Source organism: Microtus pennsylvanicus, chromosome 4, assembly GCF_037038515.1.
Source record: "Microtus pennsylvanicus isolate mMicPen1 chromosome 4, mMicPen1.hap1, whole genome shotgun sequence".
Lineage (NCBI taxonomy): Eukaryota > Metazoa > Chordata > Mammalia > Rodentia > Cricetidae > Microtus > Microtus pennsylvanicus.
The window spans coordinates 46,015,660-46,028,063 of NC_134582.1; the positions used below are offsets into that span (position 1 = coordinate 46,015,660).

At 50.2% G+C, this 12,404-nt stretch overlaps 1 protein-coding gene across 1 annotated transcript; it reads left to right on the forward strand.

Annotated features, from left to right (window-relative positions):
- The first annotated feature begins 201 nt into the window (after window positions 1-201).
- Hbegf (heparin binding EGF like growth factor) lies at window positions 202-10,802 on the forward strand. The gene is made up of 6 exons (XM_075968859.1): window positions 202-540; window positions 757-930; window positions 3,356-3,533; window positions 8,208-8,363; window positions 9,062-9,152; window positions 9,433-10,802. The coding sequence occupies exons 1-5, from the start codon at window positions 495-497 to the stop codon at window positions 9,132-9,134; spliced, it is 627 nt and encodes a 208-aa protein (XP_075824974.1). The 5' UTR covers window positions 202-494; the 3' UTR covers window positions 9,135-9,152; window positions 9,433-10,802.
- Window positions 10,803-12,404: the final 1,602 nt, after the last annotated feature.

Here is a 12,404-nt window from a genome sequence, read left to right on the forward strand (position 1 = left end):
ACCTGCTGGTCATTCGCCCTACACCCACACTCCGGCCACGGCTGCTCTGGCCCGGCCCCAAAAATGTGAGCGCCTCCGGGTCCTCCCGCCGCGACTGCCTAGACCGGGGCAGCGCCTGCGGCCGGGCCCGGCACGGCGCGGGAGGGGGAGGGGAGGGGGCGGGGCCGGCTGGGGCGGGGCTTCCACTGCTTTTCCAGGAGCCTTATTCCCGGCCGCGCGCTGCCAGAGAGCGCTCAGTCGGCCCCTGGAGCTGCACGCGGTACGTGACTGGTCGGCCTGACAGGCGTACAAGGGCTGGGCGGACGAGCCGACCGACTCCGAACAGACAGACGTACCGCGGCCGCAGGGCTCCTCGGCAGGATCGCACCCAGAAACGGGCAGACCTTGCCCGGTGGAATCTCGCTGCCCTCCGCCGCCTGGCCCCGGTGCAGGCGTCCAGCTGCCGCTGCATCCAAAGTCTTCGCTGCCTCGCCGTCTCCGCCAGGCTCCGGACCATGAAGCTGCTGCCGTCGGTGATGCTGAAGCTCTTTCTGGTCGCAGGTAAGAGGGCAGCTGATGTCTCCGAGGTAGGGAGTGGGGTGGGGGCACCGTGCGGGGGACACGTGGGAAGGTCGATGCGTTGCCTCCCACCTCCTCCCCTAGCGGACCACTTGGTGGGGCCCGTGCGCCCTAGAGAGCGGGCGTGGACCTCGATTGCTTGGTGGTGCGGGGTCTAGGCGGTGGGACTGATGTGGCCTCCTCTCTTCCCTTGCCCAGTGTTGTCCGCATTGGTGACCGGTGAGAGTCTGGAGCGGCTTCGGAGAGGTCTGGCGGCGGCAACCAGCAACCCCGACTCTCCCACTGGATCCACAGACCAGCTGCTACCCACGGGAGACGGTCGTGCTCAGGAAGTCCAGGACTTGGTAGAGACAGATCCGGATCTTTTCAAAGGTGGGTATGGAGGTAGCCTAACTTTAGATGCTGTTTGCAGCTGAAGAATGCACAGGCCTGAGATTTATTCAGTTGCCCCCACCCACCCCTTGAGGGGATGTTCAAGGTAAAGCTCCTGGACTGATTGGAGTTGGGGTTTCTGCAATATAGTGCTATCTTTGGTCTCATCTGGTGTGGGCTCTTACTTCTGTATACTTTGGAGCAAACTGAAAGAGACAGGTTGTCGTGGAGGTAAGCTAGATGCTAGAAGAAAGGCATGGCTGAGATGCTTTTTCTAGAGTTTCTTATTTTTAGGGGCGGGGTGTTTCAGGACAGGGCTTCTCTGTGTAGCTTGGCTGTCCTGGAACTTGCTTGGTGTATCAGGCTGGCCACAAACTCAAAGAGATCTGCCTGCCTCTGTCTTCGGTGCGCTGAGATAAAAGACATGCACTCACCACTCCCCTGTGCTTTCGCTAGACTATCTATGCAAAAAAGGGGGGAGGGTGTGCAAGTCCTGTCTAAAGTATGTTTATATATGTGGTGATTCTATATAAAAAGAGATACTAGGTGAGAGCCTGGAAAGTGTGCAGTGTTAGTCTCCTTCCACCTTTCTCCAGGTTAGGAAAGACAGGGCAGCGAGGAACTCTTGGCTTAGGTGAACGAGGCTAGTAGCCCTGCCGCTGGCAATGAAGGGTGAGTGCTGGGCCTCTAGGAGGCTGTCTTGAAATGCTGTAGATCTGAAACTTGTAGACTTCCTGCCCACTGGAATCTCTAAGGAGACTCCCAGAGGAAAGAGTTATGTGTGATTCTGTAGCCTGGATCTGTGACTGAACACAGGGACTGGGCAGAGTCCAGAACCCAGTGGCCACTTACAGTGATTCTCAGAGGTGGAGCCAGCCCTGAGCCCTGTGGCCCCGGAATGACTATATTTGGTCAGAAGGAGACACACCTGTTCAGCCCACCTGCTGCTCCGCCTCCTTGCTCCCTCCTCGCCCAAGGCTTCCTGAGGTGCTTGCTCTGCTTTGCCCAAGTCAAGATTCTGCTCCAAAACTGAGGCCGGGGTCCCACATTTCGTCCTCTCTACAGTGGACCCTTGGGGTCACCCATGTCCTCAACAGTCTGGATTCTCCTGGCTCTCTCTTAGGCTGGGTAGGGCTGGGCTGGGCAGTGACTCACCCCCCACCCACATGGCTGCTCCTCATACCTCTGCCAACCTGACTCACTGCTCCCTCTCCTCGGCAGGAGCCTAACTTGTCAATCTTCTTATTCTCTCTGCTTGCTTTGGGTCCTCCTGCTCTGCTTTCCCTGGAGACCCAATAACTGGCTTTCTCTGGCCATTTACATCACTCTCTGAACTCTAAAGGAGCCTGGAACAGGACTAGAGACCCCAGTTCTGACCGCAATCCTGCACTGCCCCGGGACAAGTCCCTGCCTTCTGGGGATGCTATGGTTTTCATCTTGAAAGTGCCCTGGCATTGTTGAAGTCTCATTTGTCTTGAGGATTCTGTGTCCCTAGTCTTAACTTAAACATGTTCCCCTTTCTGCCAGACACAAGCTGTAGCTGTGAACAGCGAGCACCTTGTAACTGTGGGGTTCAGGGATGGGACAGGCTGGCACCAGAGTCCTGAGCTAATGGCCGGTTCCAGGTGCATGTGAGGTGGTTCTCCCCCAGTCCCTACAGTATGGAAAGAAGAGGGGGATATCATAGTCCAGTTCCTTCTGCATGGTTTCTTATACATATTGTAACCTCCCTCCCTATCCCAGGTATAAATAGGACATTTGGGAATAAATCTAAATAGATATTTGAAAAAGGTCTTTTAAATCAGGGATGGCCCATTTGCTGTTTCAGAGCTAGGTCTGCACCAAACATTCCCTGATGTGAATGGGAGCTCCTGTGGAGGGCTATAAAACTTTAGACGCTCCTATTTCAGAAGCTTTATACCCCCAAACAACCAAGTTCCTTACCCCAAAGCCATCTTTGCCTGTGACACTATCTTCCTGCAAGTGGGTCACGGAGCACGGTGTCAGGAAATGAGGCTGACTGAAGGCTAAAATAGAACCAAGTAGATGTGGGGGAGTCGCAGATGGGGTAGAAGGTGGGCAGGACGCGAGCGCGAGGCCGGTAGCTTTGCTCAGTGAACCGCAGTTTCTCTGGCTTTCTTAGAACGAGGCTCTTCTTCCTTGGAACCCAACCCAACTTCTGTTTCCTCCCAAAGCTTCCTCTTTCTGGTAGTTCTTAAAGAGTTTTCCCAGGTCTCTGACTCTAGGTGGGATCAAATAGCATGTACACCCTCATTGCTTGGGGGGGTACCCGTCTGTAATTTCCGTGTTTCAGACACTGGGATGGGAGGGATGGGGGGTTTGAGGTCAGCCTGGCTTAGATCTGAAGATACTTTTTCCAAAGGACACAGTTGAGAGGCTTAACTGGGTACCTTTCTTCCTGCAGTTGCTTTCTCCTCCAAGCCTCAAGCTCTAGTCACACCAAGCAAAGAAAAGAACGGGAAAAAAAAGAAGAAAGGCAAGGGACTAGGAAAGAAGAGAGACCCGTGTCTTAGGAAATACAAGGACTTCTGCATCCACGGGGAATGCAAATACGTAAAGGACCTCCGGGCTCCATCGTGCAAGTAAGTGGTCCCAGAACCAATCTCATCAGCTCTGTCGGCCACAGGCTCTCTTTGTCACTGTTCCTTGAATTCTTAATTTCACCCAGCTTCTTTTCAACCTCTGGGAGGAAGTTCAAAGGAAGGGACACATTTTTAGTCAGCGGAAGTCCCCGCTACCACCAAGAGGATGCAATTTCCTGTGGCATGGGTTTGTGACGCTCCCCAATCCTTCAGGACATTTCCTCGTGCACACCCATAACTGAGCGCGTGTCCAGGAGAGCTGACACTGGTGAAGGAGGGCCTTCATTCTGGCCTTGGACCCTTCTCGGGGAAGGAAAGCCGATAGGAAACATGGCTGAGTCGGTTCCTAGAAGGAGTGGAGCTGATGTAGGTGCCTGAAGTCACATGCTGTGCAGGCGTGTGTACTTAAGTGCGTGCGAGCATGCGAATGAGTAGATGCGGGCTGATTCTAATGTGTGGCAGGACTATAAGAGAGGAACCGTCGTGTAGAATGAGTTGAAACCCCTACTCTTTACTTTTTCACCCAGACGGGACAGAAGGATGTGGGAGACACAGGGAGACACAGAGGATATTGATCTTGTCTAGAAGAATGGGCTGGAGAAGGTTTGCTTTGTGCAGGATTCACAGGAACCTAACTCGGTTTGCAGGAGTGTGGGTGGAGGGGTCGTGGGATCATTGTTCTCTCATAGGCCAAACCCAGCAAGCAGCCACCTTGGCAGCCCCTCAGGGATTATACCTGCTCTCTGGCAGGGTATAATGTCACCACTCTGCCTGAGGCCAGTACCCCACATCAGACCACTTTCCATATCTTCCCTGTCAAGTGAGACACAGACTCTTGGAGCCCTGTGACCCTTCCTAGGAGACCCTGGACGGTCCAGGATGCTGTTGTGTGTACTCTGTGGCCCATCCTGTATGGCACCTCTTCCACCTGTGACTGGCATGGGTCCTTTGGCTTTGAAAGCATCCTTGTCCCATCTAACCCTACACAGCAGATCTGTCCTGTATTTAGCAGTTGGCAGACAGACCCATTGCTTCCCACCTTCCCAGTCAGTGTGTCCCTTCCTGTGACAACCCTGGGCGAGAGCTGAGTGTCTTGGAGAGGCAGGATCTCCGTCTGCTCCTTCCCAGTGTCCTGGGACAGGACAGGAAATGTTTGTCTTACATGTGCGAGGTGGCATCATTCGCTCAGGCAGGAGAAAGTGACTCTGAGGGCAGTCAAGATGGACTAGAGCCAGGGGTCTGTCTAGCCACACTGGCTCAGGATGTTTGTGCTCCAGGGTGGTTTGGCAAATAGATGTGCAGGGCTTCCATTGATCAGCCGAGAAGCAGGACTCCCCTGACCTTCTAAGCTCAGAGAACCCAAAAAAGCTTGTGTAAGGCCACCTTCCCAGTGGCTCTAGGGATAGTGATGGTAATCATATTGGTATTATTTCTTCGAGGTCTTCATTGTTTGCCTTCACGTCAAGTTCAGCCCAGCAGGCATGATGAGCACTCGTGTGGTGCCGTACACTGTCGGAAGGGATGAAAACAGATGGTCTCTTGGGGTTTCCAAAAGCCGCCTTTGCTGGGAGGGAAGGCAAAACTTTCTCTCTCTACTTGAAAAATGAGGAAGCCACAGAGAGTGAGTAGGAAGTTATTTGCATGAGATCAACATCTAAATAAATTCATGGGAAGAAGATAGGGTCTCACTCCTATCCCAGCATGTTTCTCATGCTCCCAGGCCGCACTGGGTGTTGGCTTTCTTCCTCTGTCCCTGTCCTTGTGGAGTTGAACAGGATTTTATGGAGGGCAGCTGTTGTCCTAGAACACCCATTAGGATTTTACTAGTCTCAGGGCGCAGCAAGTGACCAGAAGACTTTCTGTCAGCTTCCTAGGTACACTTCATAGGGTGGGTTCTCTGACAACAGAGATCCTGGTTTGGGGCAATGTGACATCTGTGCACCTACATCTGTGTCCCTTTTTGTGGCTTCTCCTCTACTTTAGACCCAGAAACTGCCAGCGAGGGTGTGTCCTGGCTGCTGTGGTGAACTTGAGGCTAGCTGGCTTCCTAAACCAGCCTCTGACAGCCACCACTAACAGGAAAACCCTTCTGTGTCACCAGCCAAAAGTTTCCCTCAAAGAGCAGTTTTCTTGGATTTCTGACTGGCTGTTGACCCAGAGATTGGCTGCAAAGTTTCCTGTAGCTGGAGGAAACCTGGGGGTAGTTGGTTCGGGAAGGACTGAGCTAGAAGAGAGACAGACCTGGAGCCGCCCTGTCCCTACTGCTTGCATGCAGAGGCCCCCTTCTCTTGACGTCATCTGGCTTGAGCATCCCATTCCTTGAATGGCAGCCTTTCCCCTCTACTTTGATTCTGTAATAACTACCGAAGTGGGGCCTGGGCTGGTCGTGATGCTCCAGCGAGGTAGGCTTTTATTACCTCTGGTTTCGATACGAGGAAACTAAAGTTTAGGAAAGTAGTGTGACTTACCCAAGATCACCTGGGTAGAAATAGAAGAACTGGTCTGGAACTCATTTATCATGCTCTCCTCTATCAAATGATGCTTCCTCCAACGTCAGGGGTAGCTGTGGAAATATGCTAGACTGTGTAGACGAGATCTCTGCACCCCGGAAGGATCTCCTGTTCTAAAGTGGGTCACAGACAGAGAGAGGAGAAACGGGTCCTAGTTTGAAGGATGTGTGTGTGTTGGCTTGGGGCAAGACACATGATCTTGCCCTGCATCCAGGGATGTGTGGAATGTACTCAGCCCGCCTCCTCCCCTGGGGAAGCCAGGCTTTGAAGGGAGGGAGAAGTGGGGTAATATTAGCACATTTGCATTATTATCCTTTTGACTCAGGACAGAGGTGGCAGAAGGATTATATAACTGAATTGCAGGACTCGGAGACCAAGTTTTATTTCTATCATCTGAGTAACTACCTGTGGGGGTTTGAACGATGGTTTGGAAGTGCAAAACAGAATGAGCTTCAGCTTCCTTCCCCAGGAATAGCGTAGTTGCTGAACTCATCCAGACTGCTAGGTTTAATCCAGGCTCTACTACTCACTAACTCTGTAACTTTGGCATGTTATTTAGCAGAGGGTAAGCCTTGGCTTCTTCAGCTTGAAAATGGGGATCACAGCTTCTGCTTCACAGGTGGTTTGACCTTAAATGTCCAATGAAATCAAAGGCCCTGAGTTCAGGCCCCAGCACTAAAGATGAAATAATATAATCCCTGTGGAGCAGTTAGTGCAGATGCTTGGTCACAGCCGGCCTTTATTACTTTCTATTTATTCATAAAGCTGTGGATAATCAACAATGACAGCAATATGGCCAGTGGACAGGTCCAACAGCTCAGGACCTACCAGATAGGTTTTCTTAGGCTACCTGGTCCCTCGTAGTGGGAGTGCATAGAATCAGAGTGGCTTCTGATGTTGGCCTTGCTGCTTCCTAGTTATGAGACTTGACCGATTACTTAATCTTGTTGACCCCTTATCTCTGTGAACACATGATTTTCCAGGGACACTCCCGGGAGCTTCCTTTAGGTCCTGGCAGGGTAGGGATGTATTTTTCCCCACTCTGACTCAAGGGTTAGACAAGCTGAAAAGGCTAGGTAAAGAAGATATTCTGTCCTTTGTTGGCCTGACCTGTCTTTATGCTGCTCCATACCCAGGAGTAGGTGTAAATAGTCCTGAGTAGAAACAGGGATGCAGTGCTACCCAGCCCCACCCCTCCCAGGGCCCTGCCATCGGGAAAGAGGGCTACATCCAGGCTCGGAGGCTCCAGGTGCACAACCTCCTCCAGGGAGATGCAGTTCATAGTAGAGGGCCACTGGGTCCTTGGTGCCTCCTTCCGCAGCTGCTGGCCTAAGATCCCCAGCTGGTGGGTGAGCAGTTGTGGAGGGAGTTGGCCAAGTCAGAGTCCATGCCCTGCTGCTGCCCTGCTGCATGACCTTGGGAAGCGATGCCACCTTTCTGTAGCACAGGGCTCCCACCGACATCAAAGGATCTCAGGGGTGCTCAAAAGGAAGGGGTGTGAACGTGTTTCTTCAGCAGTCTTCCTACGAGCTTCAAGGAAATGCTTTGTGTTCCAAGCGGCGGCTGTCACGTGATGTGTTTCTTGAGCGAGAAGAGCCAAGGGATTGTTTCTGACATTCTTTCAGGCTGCGACAGGGTGACTGGGCAGGATGATGTTATCTCAGTCTGTTTGTTTTGTCCTGTGATGGAGGAGGCCCGAGAGTCCAGCGTCCAGCGTTCAGAGGCCAAAGGCTGTAGCTTAGCTCCCAGGTTGGGAGCTAGGAGTTAAATGAAGGAAATGAGAAAAACGATTCCTGGCACAGGGACAGGGCCTATTAATAGACCGAGCAGCGGCGGGGAGGGACTGCATGTTGGATGCATCGATGGGCAAGGCTGGGTTTATTTCTGGGTCAGAATGTAGAAGGGCCTCTCTAGAGGGAGTGATGCCGAATCCCCTTAACTCAGTCCATCAGCCCTGATGCTCAAGTCCTCTTAAGTGGCTTAAGCAAAACACCTTAGTACAGATGTCATAGATTAGACCCATGTGGAATACATCTAAACGAAGACCGCCAGCTCCTCCCTCGCTTTTTCCCCGCCTGAAGCAGGACTTGAGGAGTAGTGGGGTGGAGCGAGAGGAAGAGAGGGTGCATACACCCTTAACTCTGTCTTCATCTTGTTATTCTAGGTGCCACCCAGGTTACCATGGAGAGAGGTGTCATGGGCTGACCCTACCGGTGGAGAATCGCTTAATAACGTATGACCACACTACAGTCTTGGCTGTGGTGGCTGTGGTGCTGTCGTCTGTCTGTCTGCTTGTCATAGTGGGACTTCTCATGTTTAGGTGAGTGTTTGGGGCCCGTGGAGGCTAGTTCTGCAAACCGCTCGCTTCTCTCTCCTCCTAGGACTTAGGCCTACCGCCTCTTCTCATACCCCTCGGCTTGTTACTATATATTTTCCAGAAACTATTTTGTCTGACACAGTGTGAAGCCGGTGTGTAGAGCCCAAGGTACCTATTGCCAGGCCATACAGGTTCCGTTCCTCTGTTCCTCACGGGGTTCATTTCCTAACTCTGTGGCCTGGTGATTCACCCATGGAGACACATCTTAAATATTTCTTTCTCCTGGCATTAGGGTGTGGTTTGGTAGTAAAGGCAAGGATAATATTATTGGTGATAATCTTTCAGGGATTATACTCTGTGAGGATATTTGGATAACCAAATAATATTAAAATAAAGAAAGCCAGGGAAGACAGGTGTGTAGCTGCTATGAGGCCAGCCTGGGCTATATAGGAAATACTAGACCAGTCTGGGTTATGAGGTGCCGTCTCTAAAAGCATGCATAGATATTTACATAAATATAGAAATGTTCTGTTGGTAGAGACAGGAATCCTCTGGGAAAGCTAGGTTTTGGCTAAAGACCAATGAGTTGCCATACCCTCTGGCTTTTTCAAGAAATGGAGAGGCATCGTGGGAGTTCCTTTTGAGGGCTGGCTGTGGGACCTGAACTTTGTCATCTGCTCACAGCCCTTTATCTTCCTTAGGTACCATAGGCGAGGAGGTTATGATGTGGAAAATGAAGAGAAAGTGAAGCTGGGCATGACTAATTCCCACTGAGAAGGACCTGTGCTCAAGGTAACGGTCCACTCTTTTCCCTGGGCAGCATAGAGAGGCCAAGGCGTGGGTGAGTCTTGGGGAGGTTTCAGTGAGTGCTGAATCCTTTTGATTGGGGGTTGCAGGAGGCAGGTTACTGCTGTGGAGGAGTCCAAGTTGTGATGCAGAATGGTCTTCAGAGACTTGGTGAGGCATCTCCAGTTAGGTTCCAAGGTTGCAGTGCCCTCAGCTCCCCTTCCGAATGCTCTTTGCATCTCATAAGGTTGGACCGAGCTTTAAATACCTCCCTCCTGTGTTTCAGGAACCTTCAGAGGACGGCTACCTCTGAGACAGGGGTTCATTACAAGTTCTGCAGAGGAGAAAGACTTCACAAGCAGCCGCGAAGACTTCTTCATTCCCAGTTGCTACCCTGACTGGGCCTCCCAAAATTGCTCTGCAAAAATATCAGAGCCTCCAAGTGCCAAACAGACTGTGGCCACTGGGATCCCGATCGGAACAGTGGAAGCAGAAGAGCCCTCCAGGCCTTTCTGACTCTCCCTTACCGAACCCACCGGCTTGTTTAAATACTTAGCTTCTGGATTAAAGTGCCAGCTAGACTTCATATGCTCCAGGATTTTTGACTGAAAAAAGGAGAGGAAGGAAGAATGATTTATGGACTGGAAGAAAGCGACAGAATTGAGAAGCTGTATGTTCAAGTAGCCCCAAGGGATCTGCTGTTTGGACCCTCCAGCACGCTGGATTTGATGAGCTAACTGTGAAATACCACAAGCCCAAGAACTCTGAATTTTGGGACTTCTACCCAGAGGGGAAAAATAACAACTATTTTTTTTTGTTATTTGTTTGTAAAATGCCTCTTAAATTATATATTTATTTTATTCTATGTATGTTAATTTATTTAGTTTTTAACAATCTAACAATAATATTTCAAGTGCCTAGACTGTTACTTTGGCAATGTCCTGGCCCACCTCTTTGCAGCTCTACCATCTGGCTCAGTGCGCCACGCTCCCGTGTGCTCTGCAACCCATCTGTCGTAATTTATTGTCTGTCTACATTTCAGAAGATATCCCAGGAGCAGAGTATCCGGGGGGTTGTGTACGGTCAGAGTGCAGGAATTGATTTGGGCAGAGCCACTCTGTGAGTTGGACTTCCGTCTTGCCTTTTGTCTACTGTTCGTGTTTTGCAAGCCCACGGTGCTGACGTCAATGTGTAATAGATATTGGTGTTTACCTGTGTCCTCCTAGAAGATGTTGGGCGTCCAGGCCTTCAGTTTCCTGGTCCCTTTTCCTCCATCACCCTTTCCGATCCCCAATTGTGTCAAGTCATTTCCCTTCCTTCTGCCATTCTGGTGCTAGTCCATGCAGAGGCTGGTAGGGCAGAGGACAGTTTGGAGAAGGTATTAGGAAAGAAAAAGGCTGAGGAGGAGCAGGGAATGTTGGAGTTGACTATTCTAGGTAATTGATCACCTATCAGTTGCTACAGAGAGCGTTGGTGGTAGGGAAGGTTTTGGGTAAGAAAACTATACAGTCTCACCAAAACTGTAATACTGTTATGGTCCCCATGGAAGTTTCTGGTGCCATTTATGAACTGTTACAACTTATATTTCCAAAACCTGGTTCATATTTATACTTTGTGATCCAAATAAAGATAACCCTTACTCCATGGTCTGCTTAATTTTGTTGTTGTTGTTGTTGTTTTGTACAGGGTATCACTGTGGAGTCCTGTCTGTCTGCCTTGGAACTCTCCATGTAGACCAGGCTGGCCTTGAACTCAGATCTGTCTGCCTTTGCCTCCTGAGTGCTTGCACCACCGCACTGGGCTTGCTTGTTTTGTTCTTATGTGTGTGAAAATCAGAGGTTGACTTTGGGTATCTTTCATGTTTGTTCTCCTTTATTATTTATTAGGTTTTTTTTTCTCAGACAAAACCTTACTACATAGCCCTGGCTGGCTTAGAACTCAGAAATCTACCTGTCTCTGCCTCCTTCGTGATGAGTTTAAAGGCATGTAGGCCTTTAACGCCTAGCTTGCTCTTCCTTTTTTGAGACAAGAGTCTCTCACTGGACCCGGAGCTCATCAATTCATTTCGGCTAGGCTAGTGGGTCAATGAGCTTCAGGAATTCTCCTGCGTCTGCCTCTCCTGCCAAGGGTCTGGGATTACAGACACACACCAGTGTATTGGTTTGTATAAGGACCCTGGGGATACAAACTACGATCCTTGTGTTTGCATATTAAACACTTTACTGACGGAGCCATTTCCCCCCTTCTCTAGTCTGCTTGTTTTAACTGGGGATTTGTTTAACATGGGAGTTGTCTAAGCTGTCTCAGTGTCAGGAATATTTATGAATTCTGTTCTCACTCTGTACACCTCCAGGATGGGGGTACTATTGTTATCTCATTTTTCTAAAAGAGGAAACTGAGTCTCGGGTTGTAGAACTTGCCTAAGACTACACTGTGAGCTGGGACTAGTTACTGTGTTCTAATGCTTACTACTTTTCACACAGAAAGGCTAGAACTCTGGTATAGGACGTTTGGCTGGCTGGACTTACACGTGTTTAATTGTCAGGTCCTAGACTCGGGATTTAATTGTGTACCATACATGCAAGCATCTGTCACTCCTGGAAAGAACAAGATGTTTTTGGTTCTGCTCTCATGCCCCACAGCCAATCTACCAGCAGCTTTTGTCTGCTATGCTTTTTGAATGTATGTATGTAACTGTCCCTATCATTACCCAGTCCAACACTGCATCCCCTCAGTCCTAAACTCTGGGAGGCCTCCTGCCTTCCTAGTTCCACCTCGTTTCTTCACCGGAATGATCTTTTATTTAAAACATAACTCAGGACTGGGAGTGGTAGCTCTGTGGTAGAACCCATGCTTTGCAGACAAGAAGTCTAAGGTTTGAATCCCCACATATGACCCACACATAAACAGATCTTGTCTACTCTGCAGGCCTTCCCTGATCAACCCATCACACACAGAACATTCTTCAACGTACCATCCTCTCCTTAGAGGGATTTATGTTCCTCCATCGTTCTCAAGCACAACTGACACATTCCCGTTTGCTTATAGTCGATCTGCCCCCACTAAACTGTTAGCCCAATGATGTGTGTTTATCGTCCTAATAAAACTGAGATGTAGGTGTTTGGGGTTTTTACATTCATACACTATTGTTAGGAAAACTAAACTCCAAGACCATCAAGGGGGCAGAGTCAATCTACCATTGGCCTGAAAGCTGTTGTGTTAGGTTTAGAGGGGTGCCTCCCTCAGGGAGGGTGGGTT

Coding starts and splice junctions, on each gene's coding strand:
- Hbegf (XM_075968859.1), top strand. CDS start 495: ATGAAGCTGCTGCCGTCGGTGATGCTGAAGCTCTTTCTGGTCGCAG. Junction 3,534..8,207: donor CTCCGGGCTCCATCGTGCAA/GTAAGTGGTCCC, acceptor TTGTTATTCTAG/GTGCCACCCAGGTTACCATG. Junction 8,364..9,061: donor GTGGGACTTCTCATGTTTAG/GTGAGTGTTTGG, acceptor TATCTTCCTTAG/GTACCATAGGCGAGGAGGTT.